This window comes from Alosa pseudoharengus, unplaced genomic scaffold, assembly GCF_046254945.1.
Source record: "Alosa pseudoharengus isolate Yale_2024_CS ecotype anadromous, Long Island Sound unplaced genomic scaffold, YU_APseudo_1.1 YU_APseudo_1.1_scf_4, whole genome shotgun sequence".
Classification (NCBI taxonomy): Eukaryota; Metazoa; Chordata; class Actinopteri; order Clupeiformes; family Clupeidae; genus Alosa; species Alosa pseudoharengus.
In genome coordinates, this window is record NW_027468774.1 from 12,825,126 (window position 1) to 12,844,916 (window position 19,791).

A 19,791-nucleotide genomic window follows, 5' to 3' on the forward strand; every position below is an offset into this window, starting at 1 on the left:
CTAATTTTTTGTAGGCCCTGTACGCAGTGCAGTGTGACAACATTCCAGATAACAAAATTTGATAGTAGCATCATAACGTTATTGTTAATTGATGGCAGTCGCAACCACTTTCAGCAATTTCATATAATTATTGACATATTTAGCAAAATATTACTTGTCTCCACAATTCCGTCACAAAATGACTAGACAATTATTAGGTGAGAGGGATGTAAATTTCAGAATGGCTATAAAAAAAAATAAAAAAAAAGAATAGCTGAAAGTTAACATTCAAATGGATTTGCCCTATTACATTTACAATGGATTTGTCCCAGTATGTACACCTGCATAGTACAATACAATAAAATCTATAACAGGCAGAATATAGTTGTGAATTACTGCGGTCACCTCACATTTGCTTTGTATGTTTTGACTTCTATCCACATTAGTAACACAAGAATTCATAAGCTGCAGAATGCTACAATGTACCACAGACACAAAATGGTTGCTGCAATCCGAGAAGCCAGATCGGGAGGATACATCTGCTTAAGTACATCAGTTCTGTGTAACACAGTAGTGCTTAATAATGTCCCGATATCAGTACCAACATATAGAAACAAACAATAGACTCTTTACACTTACAGTTAACACTTTACAGTTTAAACTCTTCATTGTTAGAAACATTAAAGATCCATTCAGGTGTTTTAGTGATCAACTTGAGACAAAATCTGGAAAAATCATTAGTGAAAAGAACTCTTCCAGAATGGGCCCCAACTTAGTGAGACGGAGAAGAAGAAAAACATTTCCAGGGTGAGCTCATCAGCTATTTGGTGAAATACTTCTGGAAAAATGCAAGGCTTGCTGGAAAGGTTGAAATTCCAAAAGGGACACATGCAACCCTGAATTGGAATTGCAGAGATGTGCTTGAGTTACAGATCTCTTGAATGAACGTGATAGAAAAGTAAAAAAGGAAACTTACAAATAGTTAGGGTTAGGCAAGAATTTACATAAAGAAGCAGTGTATAACTTAAACACAACTTTTGAACAAGTACTGTATATTCTCAAAAGTTTCAAGTAAATCCAAATTCCAAATAAATAATGTTCTTTTATGTTCTATACTCACCTCCTCTTCAGGTTCCTGTGCTTGTGGTATGTTCCAGTGGGGAGTATTGCAGTCTGGACTAAAGTGTTCACAGTAGTCATATGCTGCTTTGGGGTCAGTCACAACCAGTAGTTGTTGAATGTCACCCTAAAGGTGAGAAATGTATATTATGTCTTAATCACAACAGTCACATGACAAAAAAAAGAAAGGAAAAAGGAACCTGGTGAACAACAGCCATGATGAATATCTGTACTGATTTGTCATTTAGGTTTAAATATATTGTCCAATAATGATCTGAATCAGACCTATACTAACTTTTACAGAATATTTAGTTAGTAAATGGTATATTTCCTTTTATATTTCAGTGTTTCCCATACATTGACTTATTTGTGGCGACCCACCACAATATCAACACTGACCACCACACAATGATTTTTCCAGGTTGTACTAAATTGTGCTTAAATCTGGTTAGCATCATAACCATGCTGTGCTAATTTGTTAAAAACTGTTGCATTCAAGTTAATTCTGCAAACCTACCACCACAAAAAGAATTAAGTTATGTGGGAAACACTGTATTTGCTTCTTACTTAACATATAGGTCTCGTATCCCTGTGATACATGTCAAATGAGAAAGATGTTCCTCAGATGGAATGTGTAAGGTAAAAAAAAAGCAAAACAAAATAACAACTTAAAAAAAACCTGATATTGTCTACATTCAAGAGTCATCTATCAGAAGAACGTAGCAAATACACTTTACATGAATTGGCTTGGCCGCATTAGCTACATCTAAAAGTAGCGGCATGATGATTCTTTTTACTGGCCATTTAAGTGTACATAGAAATAGTTGGGTCATCCTCCTTTTAGCAGAGATACAGGGGCATCGGGTAGAAATAGGCTATACACATCTATGTGCCCAACTGGGATGACCCTGCCTCCTTTGCTGGCATAAAACACAGACTTGAGTAAGAATCTTTGGGCGGGGACATCATCAAAACAGATTTTGGACAATAGCATCATAACCTCTACTGGTAACTGGCAAATCCATTAGTGCGCACAGTACAGTCTCTATGAGCCTAATAGACATCTGGTATCTTTTAAATCCCACCACACTTTTTATTTACACTTCCACACACCCTGAATGCTTTCTCTAGACTATCTTTATTTCTCTAATTTCAAAATCTTTAATTTCTTCTAAGATTTCCTGCTCAATTGTGTCAAACACTCACATTGGCAGTGTGTCAAACTCTACTTGAATGGTCCACCCACAGACTGTCTATAAATGCACAGATTACCAACTACTGTATGTACAGTACTGTATCTATTGGCACTCGGTTTCTTCATTATGGTCAAGGTTAAGGTTAGGGGTTCAATTTGGTTAAGGTGATGTTCAGTAACTGTTCAACAATAATTTCACCTACTGAACCTGAATCTTAACAGATGATCTGTTAAGTCTCTGTGGGTGGACTATCCAAGTATTTGCTTATTTACTGGGGCGCAGCAGTTCAAAAGTGGGGTACGTGCCCCAGTAAAAGGGTCTAATGACATTAACCTGTTGAGGAGTGAATCCTAAATCATCAATTTGGGAGCCACTTTTGGTGAATGTGGGTTTTGGTTCTCTTCAGTGAAAAGAAATTGTCTGTGAATAATACTAGTGCTAATACAAATTATTTAGCACTTGGATAATCTGTTAGAGAAAACAAAAAAAACATTCCTGAAACTTACCAAAGTTACCTCAGAATATTGCATCTCTATACCAACTAACAAATTAACTGGTTTAGTAGGTGAACTGACAGATTTACTAAAACACTGATTTGTTGAATTGTGAGACATGGCAAAAAATAATAAACTGTAGGTGCATATGCCCTGAAATTACGCCAATCTCTTTCTATACATGAAACTGAATTATTGTTTTTAAAAAAGCAGGAAAACAATGCGTACTTTTACACAAAGTCTCAAAGTGCCATTTAATTTTATAGGGCACTACTGCTTTTGTCTCCCATGGACTCTGACAAAGACACAGAAGTGTCGAAACATTTAGTCTATTGCTATGCACTACAATAAAAGGTAACACTTTTATTAGGTTTCTACATAAGAGTGACATGACACTGTCATAACCTTAACACTAACCCTAACCCTAACTCTAACTTGTCATGACAAAAACCGAATGACACTTGACAGAAGTGAGTGACAGAAGCGTTGTCATAAACGTTTATGACTTGTTTATAATGTTTATGACACGTTCATGACAGTGTCATGTCACTCTTATGTAGATACCTTAAAGTAAAGTATAACCCAATAAAATACAACTAAAAGCCATCTATTTGTGCTTTGGTGTACCTTCTCCCTCTCCACATAATTGGTCCTCTCCTGTGAAGCACCAGACGTGAATTCAGAAGCGCGGTGGAACAACCATTTTTGACATTATTTATGCACTCATATAACCAGGTTACGCCCACACACTATGCATTCAATTTTTAGACAATGTCTTATTAAGGCCTATAAGTTTACAGCAGGAAGGATTACTGTTAAAATAAAATAAAAACACAGTTCCCCTGTTACTCCTATCTCTGCTCATTTTTGTTGTGTGTAGGCCTACTGCATTCTAGTTTGACATTGCCATTCTAGTTTGCCGTTGCCTAACTTGCCAACATGTTTTTTTATTGAAATATAAATTCTTAATATGATAAATGGAAACATTATGACACACTGTAAAAGCAAGTCACTCACACATCCAAATATTCATCCACACACTTTACTCCCTAACTCACACACACCTCACATATGTATCTCACCCATCACTCAATTAAAGTTGCTTCATTAGCATGACTGTCTGGACAGTCTGGTCTGGACCAGTTAGTAAACTCATAACAATCAAAAATTCAAAACCAGTATTTACTCTTACTTTCCTCAGGAATATTAATATACCTGATTATAAGTGTTTTAAAACTTTTATAATATAAATATAAATGTTATAAATATAATATAAAGTATGATACATTCATAAGAATAATATATAGAACGCATGATTGATGACAATGCGGTTGCATACAGTAATACAACAGTGACTTGTTTAGGACTCAAAATAAGGACTTGGACTCGACTTGGCCTTGGTAAGACTTGACTTGGACTTGCTTGGGACAACTCTGTCTTGACTTGCGACTTGACTAAGACTTCAGCAAGACTTGAGATTTACTAGTGGCTTGCCAGTGACTTTGTGCCACCTCTGCTATTAGGGGAGAGCTGATTTGAGCCACCACTACTTACTTATTAAGACAGCTATGTCGAGCCATCACCTGTATCTTGGAAAGTAATGAACCATAAACAATATTTCTCAAGTTACCCCACATTTAGTTTACATTAAAGCATGTTCATGTTCACATGACCTTATTTGACACACATTCTGAATTATGATGAGGATGATACACTGTGTGTACAATGAAAAGCCTGACGGAAAAAATTTTTTTTTGCCACTACAGGTTTGTAGTAGTTTACAAAGATTGCTACATTTGGCCGATAGTGTTGACATAAATGACATGACATAACATGAACATAACATGAACATGAAAATTCACCTTATAAGTTAAGTACAACTTCAGGTGCAAAATCAACTGTCCTACCTAAGGCTTTATTTTGCAAGTGTAATGATAAAGACAATGGAAGGAGGAACATTTCACAACTAATTGGTTTAACTGTCACCATGATTGGTAAACAGAGCAACTCATATAAGTGAGTTTCTCAGAAGTAAAGGTGCCGAGACATTCATCTATCTGTGAAAACCTGTGTGGGCAAATAAAGCAAAAACATAAGAAAATATTATGAGTGAAATTACAAGGAATATTGTTATTTTGTCTAGCCTAACGTCGTCATACTCAATTGTAGTCAGAAATGGTGGACAGAGGGGATGTGTCACCCTCAACTTTCGAAAACGAAAAGAACATAGAAAATTCCATGGGCCCTATTTTAATGGTCTAAAACGGAAGTGTCTTTGCGCAAAACGCAATTCACTTTGTGGGCGGATCTCGGGCGCTGATGCTATTTTACCGGCGGGATATTTGACTGTTGCGCCCGACGCAAATCTAAAATGGGGTTGTCTGAAGTAGCTACATTAATTATGGGTGTGGTTTGGGCGTAACGTGCAATAAACCAATCAGAGCGTCATCTCACATTCCCTTTAACAACAGGCACTTGTTCCATAGCTGATTGCTATTATGGTGGCGTATTTGCCAGGCGCAGCCAGGAGCGTTCACAGCGCTATAATCACTGTTCAGTTGGGAACAGTTAGCTATTGATTTTTCATCTTGACAAAATGTAATACAGAATTGTCACAAAGACATACTTTCCGATGTTTTGGGATCATTCTCACTGAATCACGAGGTTATGAATGCATGGTGATATATTTGCAATGTACAATGTAATCTAACATTACCTCTCTATAGACAATGCATATCTTCTGTCAGTTAATCTCTTCTCTCCCGTGCTGCCGCTGGGGCATTTGGGTTAAATGGCATCGGCATGCAGTTCAACATCACGTCTCCTGAAGTCCTCTAACATTTCCTAATTTATGTCATCAACGCAATGTGTACGCTAGATTTATGCCTATTTTTTCACATGGACACCACACTGATTTCCCTCGAGTGGTAATATTTTTCTTTGAAATTATGTATGGTTTACAGAAATGGGAACTACATTGTATAGATGAGAGGAGCTAAGTGTGCGTTGCGCAGCACAGGCGGCCAAGCAAGGGCTTTGTTTAAGTTGACCTAACTTTCAACTCTGCACAGTATCCCATTAACTGTGTGACAGTAGACTATTTACAATATTTTCTGTAAAGCAGAGTTTGTAAACACGTTATCATCAACTTAATTCACGCACAATATTTATTTGAGCAGGAGAGAGAATAACAATGAATGGATGCAGCAACTACAGAAATTGTACAGAAATTGTAACCATACTTGCTGCTTTCTTGTACTATCTGTTGCTGGTTAACAGCACACGAAAAGCTGATTTAAGCTAATTCACTAACTCAAGACTTCAAGGCCATCATGGATATAAAACGTTTTTTGAAAATAACGAAAGGATGGAGGGAACATAGCAAAGCTTGGAGTTATTTCAGATGGGCTACAACAAGGTAGGCAAAATTATGGTGCTTAAAACCTTACACAACGGTAAATTGGAACAAAACTAAAAGTAACTTTAGCCTTTATAGGGCTGTAGCCTATAAAGTTGTCCAGATTAATAGGTCGTAATTAGGCGTTGTTGTAAAGATATTGCATGTAGATGTTGTACTATATAGGCTACTAAATATTTAGGTCACCAATGCACGAACAAAACCGGGAAATGGACAAATATTATCAAGGCTTTGAATGTTTCCGTCTGTGCACGGAGGTGTCTGTAGATTGGTGTGCAACGCATTCATTCATGCAGGCCTGTGGTCATGCACGCGCCCTTAAAATAGCATCTGCATTTTCGCCACAGACTTTAGACCAGGGAGTTCCTGGTCTGTGGCGGAATTGTTTTCTGAAACTGCAAAATATCAACAGTGAAAGTTTGCGCCGGAACACGCCCCGTCTTTTCGCTGAACCGCCCCCGTGGGCGCAATCGAATTCCCTAATTTACAGGCATGTACCTGTGGAGGGAAAATTCCAATATGCGCTGACTGCAAAATAGGAAAGACAAACGCGCGAGTATACAAAGTCAATTGCGCCGGCACGGAAGATAGAGCCCCATGGCTTCCTGTTTCAGTATCGAATCAGCAGGCGCGCTCGATCTGGCAGGGATGCGCAGATTCTTTGCTGAATCTTTCAATACAAACATGCCTTACGTTTAGCCAGATCTGCGCAGCGCGGATTCAAACAATCAAACGTGCCCGTTGATTTGACGATACCAGACCATAAAGCCATGGAAAGTTCTTCCTACAGATACAGGTCTTAATACCTCTCTGTACTTTCGAAGTTTACAAGTTTTTGTCTGTAGAAACTCTCTGTAGAAAGTGTAATTATATTTTGAGCATTGTTAGTGGTATAAAATAGCGACGTGGCACCTTGCCCAGTTAGCATCACTGTAAGCCCATTCAGTGCTAAAGCAAATAAACGTTCTTGCTAAAAACTAAACCAATTAACATAATTTTGCTAACTTTTTGTCAAAAGTATGAAGTTGTTAACTACCGTAAATAGACCCTAGATTGTTTTTACTCCAGAGTTACACTTTAATTCTTTTTAGAAATCATGGACTCTACATCCTCCAGGCTAAAGAGGAGAGGGAACATTTCCAAATTGTTATTAGTGCACAGTTCAAAAGCCACCATCTACTGCACAGTTCAAAAGCCAGCACAGTTCAAAATCCAGCATGATGGTATGAAGGTGCATTTGTGCCTATGGTACAAAATCAACATAGAGCTCTAGAAAGAATTAAGAGACCACTACATTTTTTTTCCGAAATCAGCATCTCTACATGTATGACAGCCATTCCATTCCAGTGTCTGCTGAATTCCAACACAAGCACACCTCATACTACTTAATGAGGTACATATTAGGTGATTACCTGAACCAAATCTTATTTCATGAGGAAAAGTATAAAAAAACACTGCTGAGGTCATCACTATCCTCTTGCAATAGGACCAGCCGGATGGCAAAAACAGTGCTAGTAGTACCTCAAAAGTAATTGGAATCAAAAAATAACTATTGACCATGCCAAAAGGGTTGAAAAGAAAACTTTTGAGTGAGTAAAAGAAGGGTTCAATTCTGGCTTCACTGGCAAAGGGATACAGTGAGCGGTTTCTTCCATCCTTAACATTTGTAAGACGGCGGTTCATAAAAACATTTGTAAGACGGCGGTTCATAAGAACAAGGTCAAAGGTCAAGCAGTAGACATTGGGGACAACAAAGCTACAGGCCGGGATGACTGTCAACACATTCAAATGTCACTCAGCAGGATGACATCAGATGACCTAAAAAAAAAAAGAATGGCAAATGGCAGCTGGGGGAAGTGCACGGTGAGAACGGTTCAAAACAGGCTCCTATAATAGGTAGGGCTCGTGTCGTGTAAAGCTAGAAAAAAAACATTCATCAATGAGAACCAAAGAAGAGCCAGGCTGAGGTTTGCAAAAGACCATAAGGATTGGACCATAGAGGCCTGGAGTAACGTCATCTTCTCTGATGAGTCCAGTTTTCAGCTTTGCCCAGCACCTGATTGTCTAATCGTTATATGGAGACCTGGAGAGGCCTACAAGCCAGTGCCTTGCACCCACTGTGAAATTTGGTGGCGGATCGGTGATGATCTGGGGGTGCTTCAGCAAGGCTAGAATCAGGCATATTCGTCTTTGCGAAGGACGCATGAATTTCTGCGCCAGGAATGCCATGAAGTCACCCAACACCAATGTGAAAGACTGGTAGAGAGCATGCCAAGACGCATGAAAGCTGTGATTGACAATCAAATCATCTTTTTTGTTATTTTTGTTATTTTGATCATTTGGTCATTGTCAAGGACAATTATTTGGAATTTGGGAGAAATGTTGTCAGTAGTTGATAGAATGAAACAAAACTGTTTACTCAAACACATACCTATAAATACAGTAGTTACATCAGAGAAACTGATAATTTCTATTGATCAGAGAAACTGATCATTACAGTGGTCTCTTATTTTTTTCCAGAGCTATATATTTTCCAAAAAAACAGATATGTTGTTTTTGAACTATTCTCAATTAAATATAGGGTTAACATGATTTGTAAATCATAGCATTCTGTTTTTATTTACATTTTACACAGGGCTTTTTTGGAATTGGAATAGAATGAATATAATGTTAAATACATAAATGTAATATTTTCATTTTGGGGGAAGAAGAAAAAAGCTATATATCGCAGACTATTAAAACATACCAACTACCATCTGGTACTGTAATAAACTCACAGTGTAACAAAGTGCAACAAAGGGAAAATCAAATTAATAAAATCAGTTTGTAGGCATTAAATAAGAAGCTGTTTATGTACTCTCTTCTTGAGGGCAATTCTGGTACTTTGTGCTCATTCGGGAAAGTCATTCAGATTTTTGTTGCACTGTGGTGGTCTAACTGATGAGGAATGGCAAGAAAAATAACCATATCCACAGCTCATGTGAAATGTCTTATGCTCCGTCTGTTTTCCATTAAAAGCTGGAGGAGGAAATAAGAGCCCTGCTCCCACTCCTACCTAAAGCCGACAATTCTGTGCATGATCTTATTCCAGGGAGTTTCTTACCAGGAACTGACTGCTGCCATTAAAAATGCCAACTAGTCAGCAAAATGCATATGCTGGGACCATGACATTCCTCTGATAAAACCATTAACAGGCTTTGCAAATAGGATTACAGTACCCTTTACTGAATGGAATTTTTATCACATATTTGTGTGTGTGCGTGTGTGTGTGTGTGTGTGTGTGTGTGTGAATGCTTATTCATAAATAACAGTATAAACAACAGGAAATAATATAATAATCAAATGCCAAAACTGTCTGCACATAGGGCTCATTTGTTCTCTCTTCAATAAATCCCTAAAATGCTTCTGTATATCTGACAGAGTCACTTTTAGGGCATGCCTGGCAAGTCTAAGACTACTGGAATAATATAAGCATAGCTGCACTGGGAGCCTGAGTGGAAACTTAGTGTCATAAATCTGTTTCCCCCTCCTCCTCCTCCTTCTTCTTCTTCTTTTTCTTTTATGCTGTACAGTGGGCTTAGGTGGAATGCCTGTCTGGCAGGTTACTTAGAGATTATTTAAAGCCATGAGCAGAACACAAAACAAATGATGACATTAAAATGTAAAGTATAAAAAACAAATTACATTTGAATATATGTATAAACTATATAGAGTAGAGGCCGGATTCTGGCACTTTAATAATCCTGAGATCTTTCACATTTTAAGTCATCTTCAACATTGGTTGGTTAATAAAATTAGTTTTACTTTTTATTAAAATTGCATTCAGTTGCAATCTATGATGTGTGCATACTGTATAGTAATATTTCCTAGGATATTTGAAATTTAAAATGGTTTATGAACAAATAACAAAGGCATATAATATTCTTTGTTGATCAATTTTCATTAAAAAAATAAAAAAAAGTTGTCGAAAAGCACACCTGTACCTTTTCATTACAGTGGTCTGTAACATGCAGACTTCAAGGACCAAATAATAATGAGAAAGTTTACATTTTGAAGGTTCAGTAGTAGTCATAATATTACTAACATGTTATATTGTAACACATGTCTTATAGGCCTATAGCTTCACAGTTGTCCATATAAGCATGAATATAACTTTTGATTTAGATATTATTATTATTTGCAAAGTAGCTTATTTAAATGTTATTCAATCTTATTTGACTGGTTACAATAACATTTCTATCACCACTGTTCCTTGAAATCAGTTTGTTCAATCATGCATTGGATGTCTAAATGGTTGCGCTTTAAATTCATTGACCTTTTGCAGCCACGTGACTTTGGTCACATGACGGCGCCATCGTGGACAGCAAAAAGATAAGAGACCCACGGCAAATGAAACACCATTACTTTAAAGGGGCCATATTAACTCACTTTTTCTGTCCTTTTGTACTTCCATTTGGGTCTCCGATGCTTCTGCAAACACTCAAGGTGCGAAACAAGAGTGTGTGTTGAGTTTTTGTGTTGGTTAGTTGAGAGAGGTTGATGTCAGAAACTGTGCGCTTCTATGAGCTAGTCAAAAATCTCTCTTATTGAGATGTCACAATAAGGGAAATGTTAATGTTACTATCCCCAGAGCCATATAGGGCGCTGACTACCCACCCCCATCTGAAAATTCCCACCCACTAGGTTAGGAACTTCCTGTCGAAGATCCTCCATTTTGGTCATAGCCTATCGTTTCCAACAGTAGGCTAGGCTACACAAAATATTCAAACGTCTTTTACGCACCTGATATCCATATTTCAAGTATACAAACAGAAACTCCCCAGGACACGTCTCGTTCTTGTTGGCATATTTAAGCAATATGACACCAATGGGAGCAGGGTTGGTAAACGATATCCCTGCGGCTATAATTTGGCCGTAGGTATGAGGCCGAAAGCCATATATCGTAGCCTAGCCTAGGGCCTATGCTGAAAGCGACCCAGGCCACCTGGTAATAGGCAGCCAATTTAACAAAAGCTTTTTAACTTTTGAATAGGCCACATCAACTCTACTGGGCTTATATACCGACCCAAATAAAGTTTTACCCATTATCATTTAACATTGTTAGGCCATAATATTACATCATACATGCAGGTGTCTGAATTGATTCTGCTATGGTTACTGTTTAGCTAGCCTGGAAATCCAGACCCAAATCCTAAAGATTAAGTATCTGGCTAAGAGTAATGAAAATGGCCAAACTCTAGAGGCATGCATGCATTTGAAAATATCCCTGCACGCAATTGGAGAACACTATGACCAATGTTTACTGACTGATTCCCGACTTTGATGCAATTGGATAACACTACGATCAATGTTAATTGACTGATTCCGGACTTCGGCGTTGCAGCGATGTCGTCATCTGTTTAGCCCGATGACCTTTCTGCGCTCCATATCTGTGACACGAACTGATCTGACCTGACTTGGAAGTCGAGCTATATGAAGTTATTATTTTGCAGTCACTTCGTCTGTCTTTATAACCCAGAAGGATCGATATACTTGGTACCAATGGATAGCCCCGTGCCATATCTATGCGATCACGGGTTCGCAAGTAATTCAGACGAGAGTAATGGGTGCGCAGGTGAACGCAGAGAGACTGTAAATATGATTCAATTTTATTTAATTTCATGATTTTTTAAATTTATTTTCGTACTTGATCGTACAGACAAGTGCGTAGTCTCATTGGAAAGCCCCACTTCTGCTCTGTCACGCAATAAAGGTGTTATCTCGCTGCGATGAACAGTTCCGAAGCAATGTACCAGAGAAGAAAGGGTGTGTTTTTTGACGCACTTTGCGTCAATCAGGTTCTAACGGTTAAGACCCTGGCAGCTATGGTCTGTACATATTGCAGCCTGTCCAGGGCCTTGGAGGGGAGACCTGTGAGTATGGCATTGCAGTAGTCCAGACGGGTGGAGATGAAGCAGTGGATGAGGGTTTCGGTTACTGAGTCGGATAGTGAGGATCGTAGTCTTGAGATTATCAAGTGATAGAATGCAGATTTTGTGATGTTTTTAGTTTGGGATTGGAAAGACAGGGTAGGGTTCAGGATGACGCCCAGTTTGCAGACTTCAGGGGATGGGGCAATGGAACAGCCATCCACGTCCAGGAGAAGATCTCCAACCTTCCTGAGCAGTGGCTTAGGATCCACCACCATCAACTCAGTTAAAAAGAGTTTTAGACCATGCCTTAGGCCAGTGGTTCTCAACCTTTTTTGAGCAAACGCCCCCCTGACCTTACTTTGATCCTCTGGCGCCCCCCCCCCCCCCCCCCCCACACACACACACACACACACACACACAATAAAAAAAATAAAAAAAACTACACCCCTGGGTAGGCTATAGGCCACTCACACTCATGCTATATTGCTTAAATAAAAAAACGAGCCCATTTCTGTGCTGTTTTGGTTTCTTCTGGAATTATAAGAAAATGTCCCTATGAGCCTATTTTATTATTAAGCAGATTTAGCCCACTGTTAGAAGCAATAGGAGACTGGTTGGGTAAAAAAAAAAATTGTAAAAATGGATGTAATTTGCATTGTACTGTCGGCACTTTTTCTTGCTATCCGCCATGTTCATTTGTGTTGTTTTATTAAAGATGAAGACGTCACAGTGAATTGTGTACATTTTTATTGGTTATTTAACTGTTAAGCCGCAAACTTGGGTTATGTTTATCGGCGTTACTATACAGATGACGATAGCTGGGGCTGGGGGACATGAGTCCGGGCGTGTGCAGGCCCGAACTGCACTGTATGACCACTGAGCATAGATAAACAGTAAGATGTAGCTGGGACGGTAGAGGGGTTAGAAACCCATGAATGAAAATAGCCTATTTATTTCAGGTAGCCTATTTTTGCACCAAAAATATGTGAAAACCATGAAAGTTTAAAATAAAATAAAAGGGTAGGGTTCAGGATGACGCCCAGTTTGCAGACTTCAGGGGATGGGGCAATGGAACAGCCATCCACGTCCAGGAGAAGATCTCCAACCTTCCTGAGCAGTGGCTTAGGATCCACCACCATCAACTCAGTTAAAAAGAGTTTTAGACCATGCCTTAGGCCAGTGGTTCTCAACCTTTTTTGAGCAAACGCCCCCCTGACCTTACTTTGATCCTCTGGCGCCCCCCCCCCCCCCCCCCCCCACACACACACACACACACACACACACAATAAAAAAAATAAAAAAAACTACACCCCTGGGTAGGCTATAGGCCACTCACACTCATGCTATATTGCTTAAATAAAAAAACGAGCCCATTTCTGTGCTGTTTTGGTTTCTTCTGGAATTATAAGAAAATGTCCCTATGAGCCTATTTTATTATTAAGCAGATTTAGCCCACTGTTAGAAGCAATAGGAGACTGGTTGGGTAAAAAAAAAAATTGTAAAAATGGATGTAATTTGCATTGTACTGTCGGCACTTTTTCTTGCTATCCGCCATGTTCATTTGTGTTGTTTTATTAAAGATGAAGACGTCACAGTGAATTGTGTACATTTTTATTGGTTATTTAACTGTTAAGCCGCAAACTTGGGTTATGTTTATCGGCGTTACTATACAGATGACGATAGCTGGGGCTGGGGGACATGAGTCCGGGCGTGTGCAGGCCCGAACTGCACTGTATGACCACTGAGCATAGATAAACAGTAAGATGTAGCTGGGACGGTAGAGGGGTTAGAAACCCATGAATGAAAATAGCCTATTTATTTCAGGTAGCCTATTTTTGCACCAAAAATATGTGAAAACCATGAAAGTTTAAAATAAAAAAAAAAATAAAAAAACTCACGTTCCCAGCGCCCCCCTAGGTTGTACGAACGCCCCCGTTGAGAAACCCTACCTTAGGCTAACCTACTACGACGTGACTCTTAGGGCCCTATTTTTGTGCCGCAAAACCTGGCGGAAAATCTATTATCATCACAACGCAAAACCTACTCCTATTGTAGACTCGAGTTTTTCAACATGCTTGTCTCTTTTTTCGAGCAGTGCGCCAAGAGGTGTGGCAATTAACGACCTAAGGAGGGGTCTGGCACATGATCTAAAAATCGATATCGTACAACACCTAAAACGCATTACGCCACTGACCAAGAGAAACCCTGGTCAGAAATCCATGGCGAGTTGTTTATATGTTATTTTAAGAGTGCATTATCAACAGTGATACTGTATGGGTGGGTCCACAACGCACCCTGCTTCTCTCATCCACAATCGCGCACCAGCGCACATCCATGCAAAACATTACAAATTACACAATTACAATGGGAAACATAATTAGAATAAAGATATTACAAAATACATCTCACAATGAGTAGTTATTCACCATCATTTGCAAATTGGTAATGACGGATAAAAGTGATTAGGCGAGGGGCGAGAGGCAAATATGAAGCACAGCTGAAGACGCACTGTCATGAGATGTAAGCAGCAACTCCTCTGCAGGATAAATGTTTTTTATTCAGACATTCGAACATTTTTGGGGTAAGTGTTGCTTTTTCCAGGCTATGTTTTCGATGGTAACCCATTGTCAATCAATAGGGAAAGTAATTAACTGTGTATAACTGTTTTGTCATTGCCCACGAGACCACGGTGAAGTTAGTTTCACTTTGCCAATGAGTTCAAATAATAGGCGAGTGCAGGTGCATGTATGCTATACTCATATGCTATATGCTAGTCACACACAGGTTTTAGTAAAGCAAAGTTTAGTGAAATCTCTTTGTTGTATACAGTGCTTGAAGTGGAGAAAAAAAGGTGCCGGTACTCATCATTCACATGTTTCGTACGGTGTATTGATATCAGCGAATGTATCAGCTGGTATCGAGACATCAAATAGGCAATTATATTTTTAATTTTTACAGTGAATAAAATATACTAAGAGATATTGGTGATGAATCACAGTGTATAGTGCAAACTGTAAAGGGCTGAAAAAGGTTACATATTTGCAAAGCAATTTTGTACATGGAATTTAACTATATTTCACTGTATTATCAATATCTGTAGCTTCATTGCTTCTAGGCATAATTATAATTCTAGATGGCTTGCCATATCTGATGTTTAGCCATTAAACGTTAAAACTGCTTGCCATGGATGCACACACTCTGCCAGATCATGGAGCGATGACAAGTAGCCTAATCGAACGTTCCTCTGCTTTCAAGTTTATCCAGTGTGTTCCCAAATGCTTCATTAAATTGGATGTGTTCCCCCTTAACACACAATAGTTTTTAAACATGTTACTTATGCCGGTGTTGGAGTGTTTTGATTCACAGTTCTAGACTGGTAGGCATTTTAAGATGTGCTAACATTACCTCCTGTCAGAGCCACTTAATTATGTGCGGTGATGATTCTGTTGCCCCTTTGTTGCCTCGTGACGATAGAAAGCTGTACAAGTAGAGGCTACAGTTTGGAGGAACAGGTGAGTGTCACATAGCGGCATGATCCTGGGAAATGTAGTTTACTTAATTAGCCCCAGAGCCAGAGGATACGTGGAACCTGATTTAGAGATGACAGAAAAGAGTACCGGCAAGAACTGCCGGTACGCAAGAAAAAGTGCAGGTACGCTTAAGAGTCAAATGTAGAAGTGCAGGTACTGTGTACCAGTGAGTACCGGCCCACTTCGAGCACTGGTTGTATACACAATGTCGTGTACAAGCAGATTCCTTCAAATGCACTGACTGTCAAAATACAGATGCGTAGTTTGATGTTGCTTGCTGTTAAAAGGACAGATGTCACTCTCATTAGTTTACAAAATGTTACGCCTAAAACACACCCATGACTGATTAAGAAAGAAGGGGGGGGGGTTGTTGAAATTTGTTCTCTGCATTTTACCCAATTCATACACACACACACTTGGAGCAGTGAGTTGGGATCCCACACACAGTAGGAGTACACCTACACATCTGGAACAGTGGGCAGCCCTTAATACGGCACCCGGGGAGCAGTTAGGGGTTAGGTGTCTTGCTCAAGGGCACCTCATCCGTGGATGTGGATGTGGGAGAGCTGTTTCGGATGTCAGGGATTGAACCGGCCACCCTTTGGTCACAAGTCCGATTCCCTAACCAGTAGGCAACGGATGCCCTAAACTTTGTGTCTCTGACCAAGCGTTTCCGATAGCTAAAATAGAGCCCAATAAGTGTCTTAATCTCTCTTACCTCATACACATTGTCATCAAGGATTCTGGTGCCGAACACCACAATTCCATCTGTACTGATAATGGCATGGTCACTTCTGTCCAGGGCTTTGGATATCTTCTTTTTGCAGTCTACAATCATGGTCACAATATTCTTCTCCACACTGAGGGCTACACGGTGCCATCTGAAAGGATATGGTTAAAAACGAAGTGGTCTTTAGTTCACATTAAACATGGATATTGTAAAAAAAAAGTTAAACAAATGTCATTCTTAGAACAACAAACTTGCAGGGCTCCAGCCTAACTTTTTTATTTAGGGGCACCAGCACAAAATTTAGGTGCACCCAAATTTTTCATCGCAGTGTGGTATAAATTTATCACTATGGTTTGTAGACATCATGATGAGAGAACGAGTTTGAAACTGTAAAGCATGTATTTATATTACCTCAACCATATTCAAGTAATACACTGAAGTTATTCCTAACTAACATACTTTTACAACAAGTTTAACTAATACTATTAACATACTGAAGCTATTCTACCAGAATTCCCCCTATGTGCGCTCTGTATCCCTATGTCTCTCTTTGTTGCTTTGTGTCTTACTGTGGATGGGCAAAGCCTGTTTGAAAAAAGCATGCTTGGCCTTGCAGCTGCCGAGATAAAGACGTCATCGGAGACGGGCTCTACTACATACAGTTAGTAAAAGAGCAAACGAGTGAACGATATGTAACCCATGAACGATGTGTGACCTGTGTTCCCTGTATATACCCCTGAACTTTGTGTAAACCTCTGAACTTGTGTTACAGTGAAAGGTTTGTACCCTTGGCAGCAATAGTGCTGACTTGCAAAGATAAGACCGAACAACGATCCTTTCATAACGCCACCTGTGGGTTCGAAGTTGCCAAATGAATCTTTGGTCGTGACCGTTCCACATAGACTGTGCATAATACTCATTTATATTGGACTTTTGTGCGCTTTTATTTCTCAAACATATGGATCTATAACCTACGACTTCAGTGTACTTCTTAACATCGAAATCAACACTTTATACCATCTTCCTGTGATTTTACCTGATTGTTCAAGTTGGCCGAGAGAGATTCTCCCGGATTTGAATCCAAACAACGAGCAATCACGGAGATGCTGGAGGAAGGAACATCGAGGAAAACAGGCCAGTTTGCGAAACAAATTACGAACTAGAGCACATCGTCCACCTGGCAGCTTTAGCCGTTGGATGCAGCAATTGAGCTAGGTAAAACCAGGTGTTTTCATTTTTTTTCGTACCGACAGTACTGGGTGACCTCGAGAAACGGAGATCTATTTGAAATTGTCAGAATTCCCCTTTAAATTCCCTTTAACAATTTCAATTCCGGATTTGGTATTGCTATTGGTTCCAATCCTGCACGTAAAAAAAGAAGCTATGAGGAAATCTACAGGATTTGAGTTGTCTTGAGCACAGCCACATGGCACTCTTCCATTACCTTGCATTGTATTTAACACAGCAGCACACCTGATACAACATGGTTTTACAAGAGAGTGACGCTAGCTGGTTTGTATACTAACTTTAGTGGATATCTGCACAACACACAGCATAGGCATTTTTGACATTTCATCAAAAAGGTTTTTTTTTGGATATACATAAGTTGAACAATTCAGTCATTTGATTTAAATGATATCCATAAATAATCAATCTAATAAAAAAATATCTAGCACTACTTACTTTCCATCAGCCAAGTTGATTCCACGGAATAAGGGGTAATCCTCAGCTGCAGGTTTCCCATGCTGGTCTTCATACAGGAAAACTGGGGAGCGCCCAACCTCCACACCCATCTGCTGAATGCCATGTTCATTGTAAATTGAGAGCAAGAAAGACTGCACCCCAGCATTAGGCTTGATGGTCATGAGAATGGAGAAGTCCTGGGGAAACTCCTCTCCTGAAAGATATGCACAACGTATCACAATTTAGGGCTATAACACAAGACATAATAAATAAATAAAAAAACACATTCAATCTTTTTCTTCATATCCACTTAAAATTTATTTTGATAAATTCCTCACTCTCTCTTTCACAGGACATCAGACTGCATATCTCGGTTGAGATTGACAGTGGGTCTGGAAAGGCTTCATTGACTTACAACTTCCAGGGGCATAATCAGCAGTGAAATTAAACTTAAATTGGTGCATTTAACTCTCACCAAATCGTTTGAGAAGTGCTGCAATCAAATCTTTTTTTATAAATTAGGGATTTAAATATAATTGTTTACTCAATTACAAAAGAAAATACACATCCATATCGGTTTTACCCTGTCGCCATCAGTGCAGCCACTGGTTGTGTTGAATGCACTGCTCTATCGGTCATATAAAGCCTGACAATGCTGGATAAGTGATTGTGATTGGGGCCTGGGTTTTTGGAACATTGGAAATGGGTGTCAATGGCCTCCTTGCCAGACTGACCTGCAGAGCAAATTCAAATTTGCTAATAGGTTCACCTTGGTTTTCCCAGTCTAGGGAAGTACATCAATACACAAGAATACTTGGCCCTTATACTGTAATATAATTGACATATGTAAGTCGCTTTGGATAAAAGGGTCTGATAAATTGATAAATGTAAATAAAATGTTATACCAAGGAGTTATGCACTAATGCGTAAATGTATATTTGAGAAAAACGTTAGTCTAATATGTATGTGTTGAAGGATTATCACCTGGGAAAAAGTGCTTGGTGGGAGTGCTGATCTGGGCCTCTTTGTCCACTCTAAAAGCAATGTCTGGTTTGGATCCTCTTCGGAGGGTGCAAAACCCTGGTACTTTTGTCACTCCATCTGGAGTGTTGTGAAAGTCAAACAACTTGAGCACATCCACTGGTCCAGCTGTGGGAATATAGAGGACACCATTTGTTAGTACATAATTGTCTTTAACATTTGTCAAAACATTGTCATCTTTACCACTGCATTTAGCCTTGTCATTTAGACCTACTGAATACCAAAACATGTACACATATTTTTTTTACTTATTTTATATTTAGTTTTCCCAACCTAGTTCCTAACTCCAAACAGCTATCACCCATCCAACCTCACGCCGTTGTGTAACGTCATAGCTGGGGCAGTGGTAGTGTAGTGGGCTAGCGGACAGTAGCCTGAAAGTTGTGGGTTCAATTCCTGGCTTTCACAGTTGTGCCCTTGAGCAAGGCAGTTAACCCCAAGTTGCTCCAGGGACAATGTAATCCCTATAGTTGACATGTAAGTCACTTGGGTAATAGACAGGAAATTACAGTATTGCTACCCACATCAAGAAGCTCAACGCTGAACTGACCAGGGTCAAGACCAAAAGTGGTCTGATAATGCATTAGCTGAACTGTAGGATTGATTTCCGAAACCAACATGGAGGTCTTTAGGGCGACAAAATAAACATACACTTTAAGCTATGTAAATGTCCCACAACTTCGATATTT

The 19,791-nt window shown here is 39.3% G+C and overlaps 1 protein-coding gene across 1 annotated transcript in view; it reads right to left on the bottom strand.

The window, feature by feature from the left end:
* LOC143102347 (collagen alpha-1(XI) chain-like) overlaps positions 1–19,791 on the bottom strand; it is a 126,698-nt gene that overhangs the window by 85,800 nt on the left and 21,107 nt on the right. The window contains exons 2-5 of the mRNA XM_076265877.1: positions 19,046–19,210; positions 18,062–18,275; positions 16,367–16,529; positions 1,100–1,225 (exon numbers count right to left, since the gene is read on the bottom strand). Coding sequence (XP_076121992.1) covers positions 1,100–1,225; positions 16,367–16,529; positions 18,062–18,275; positions 19,046–19,210 — 668 coding nt within the window. The remainder of the gene's footprint in view (positions 1–1,099; positions 1,226–16,366; positions 16,530–18,061; positions 18,276–19,045; positions 19,211–19,791) is intronic.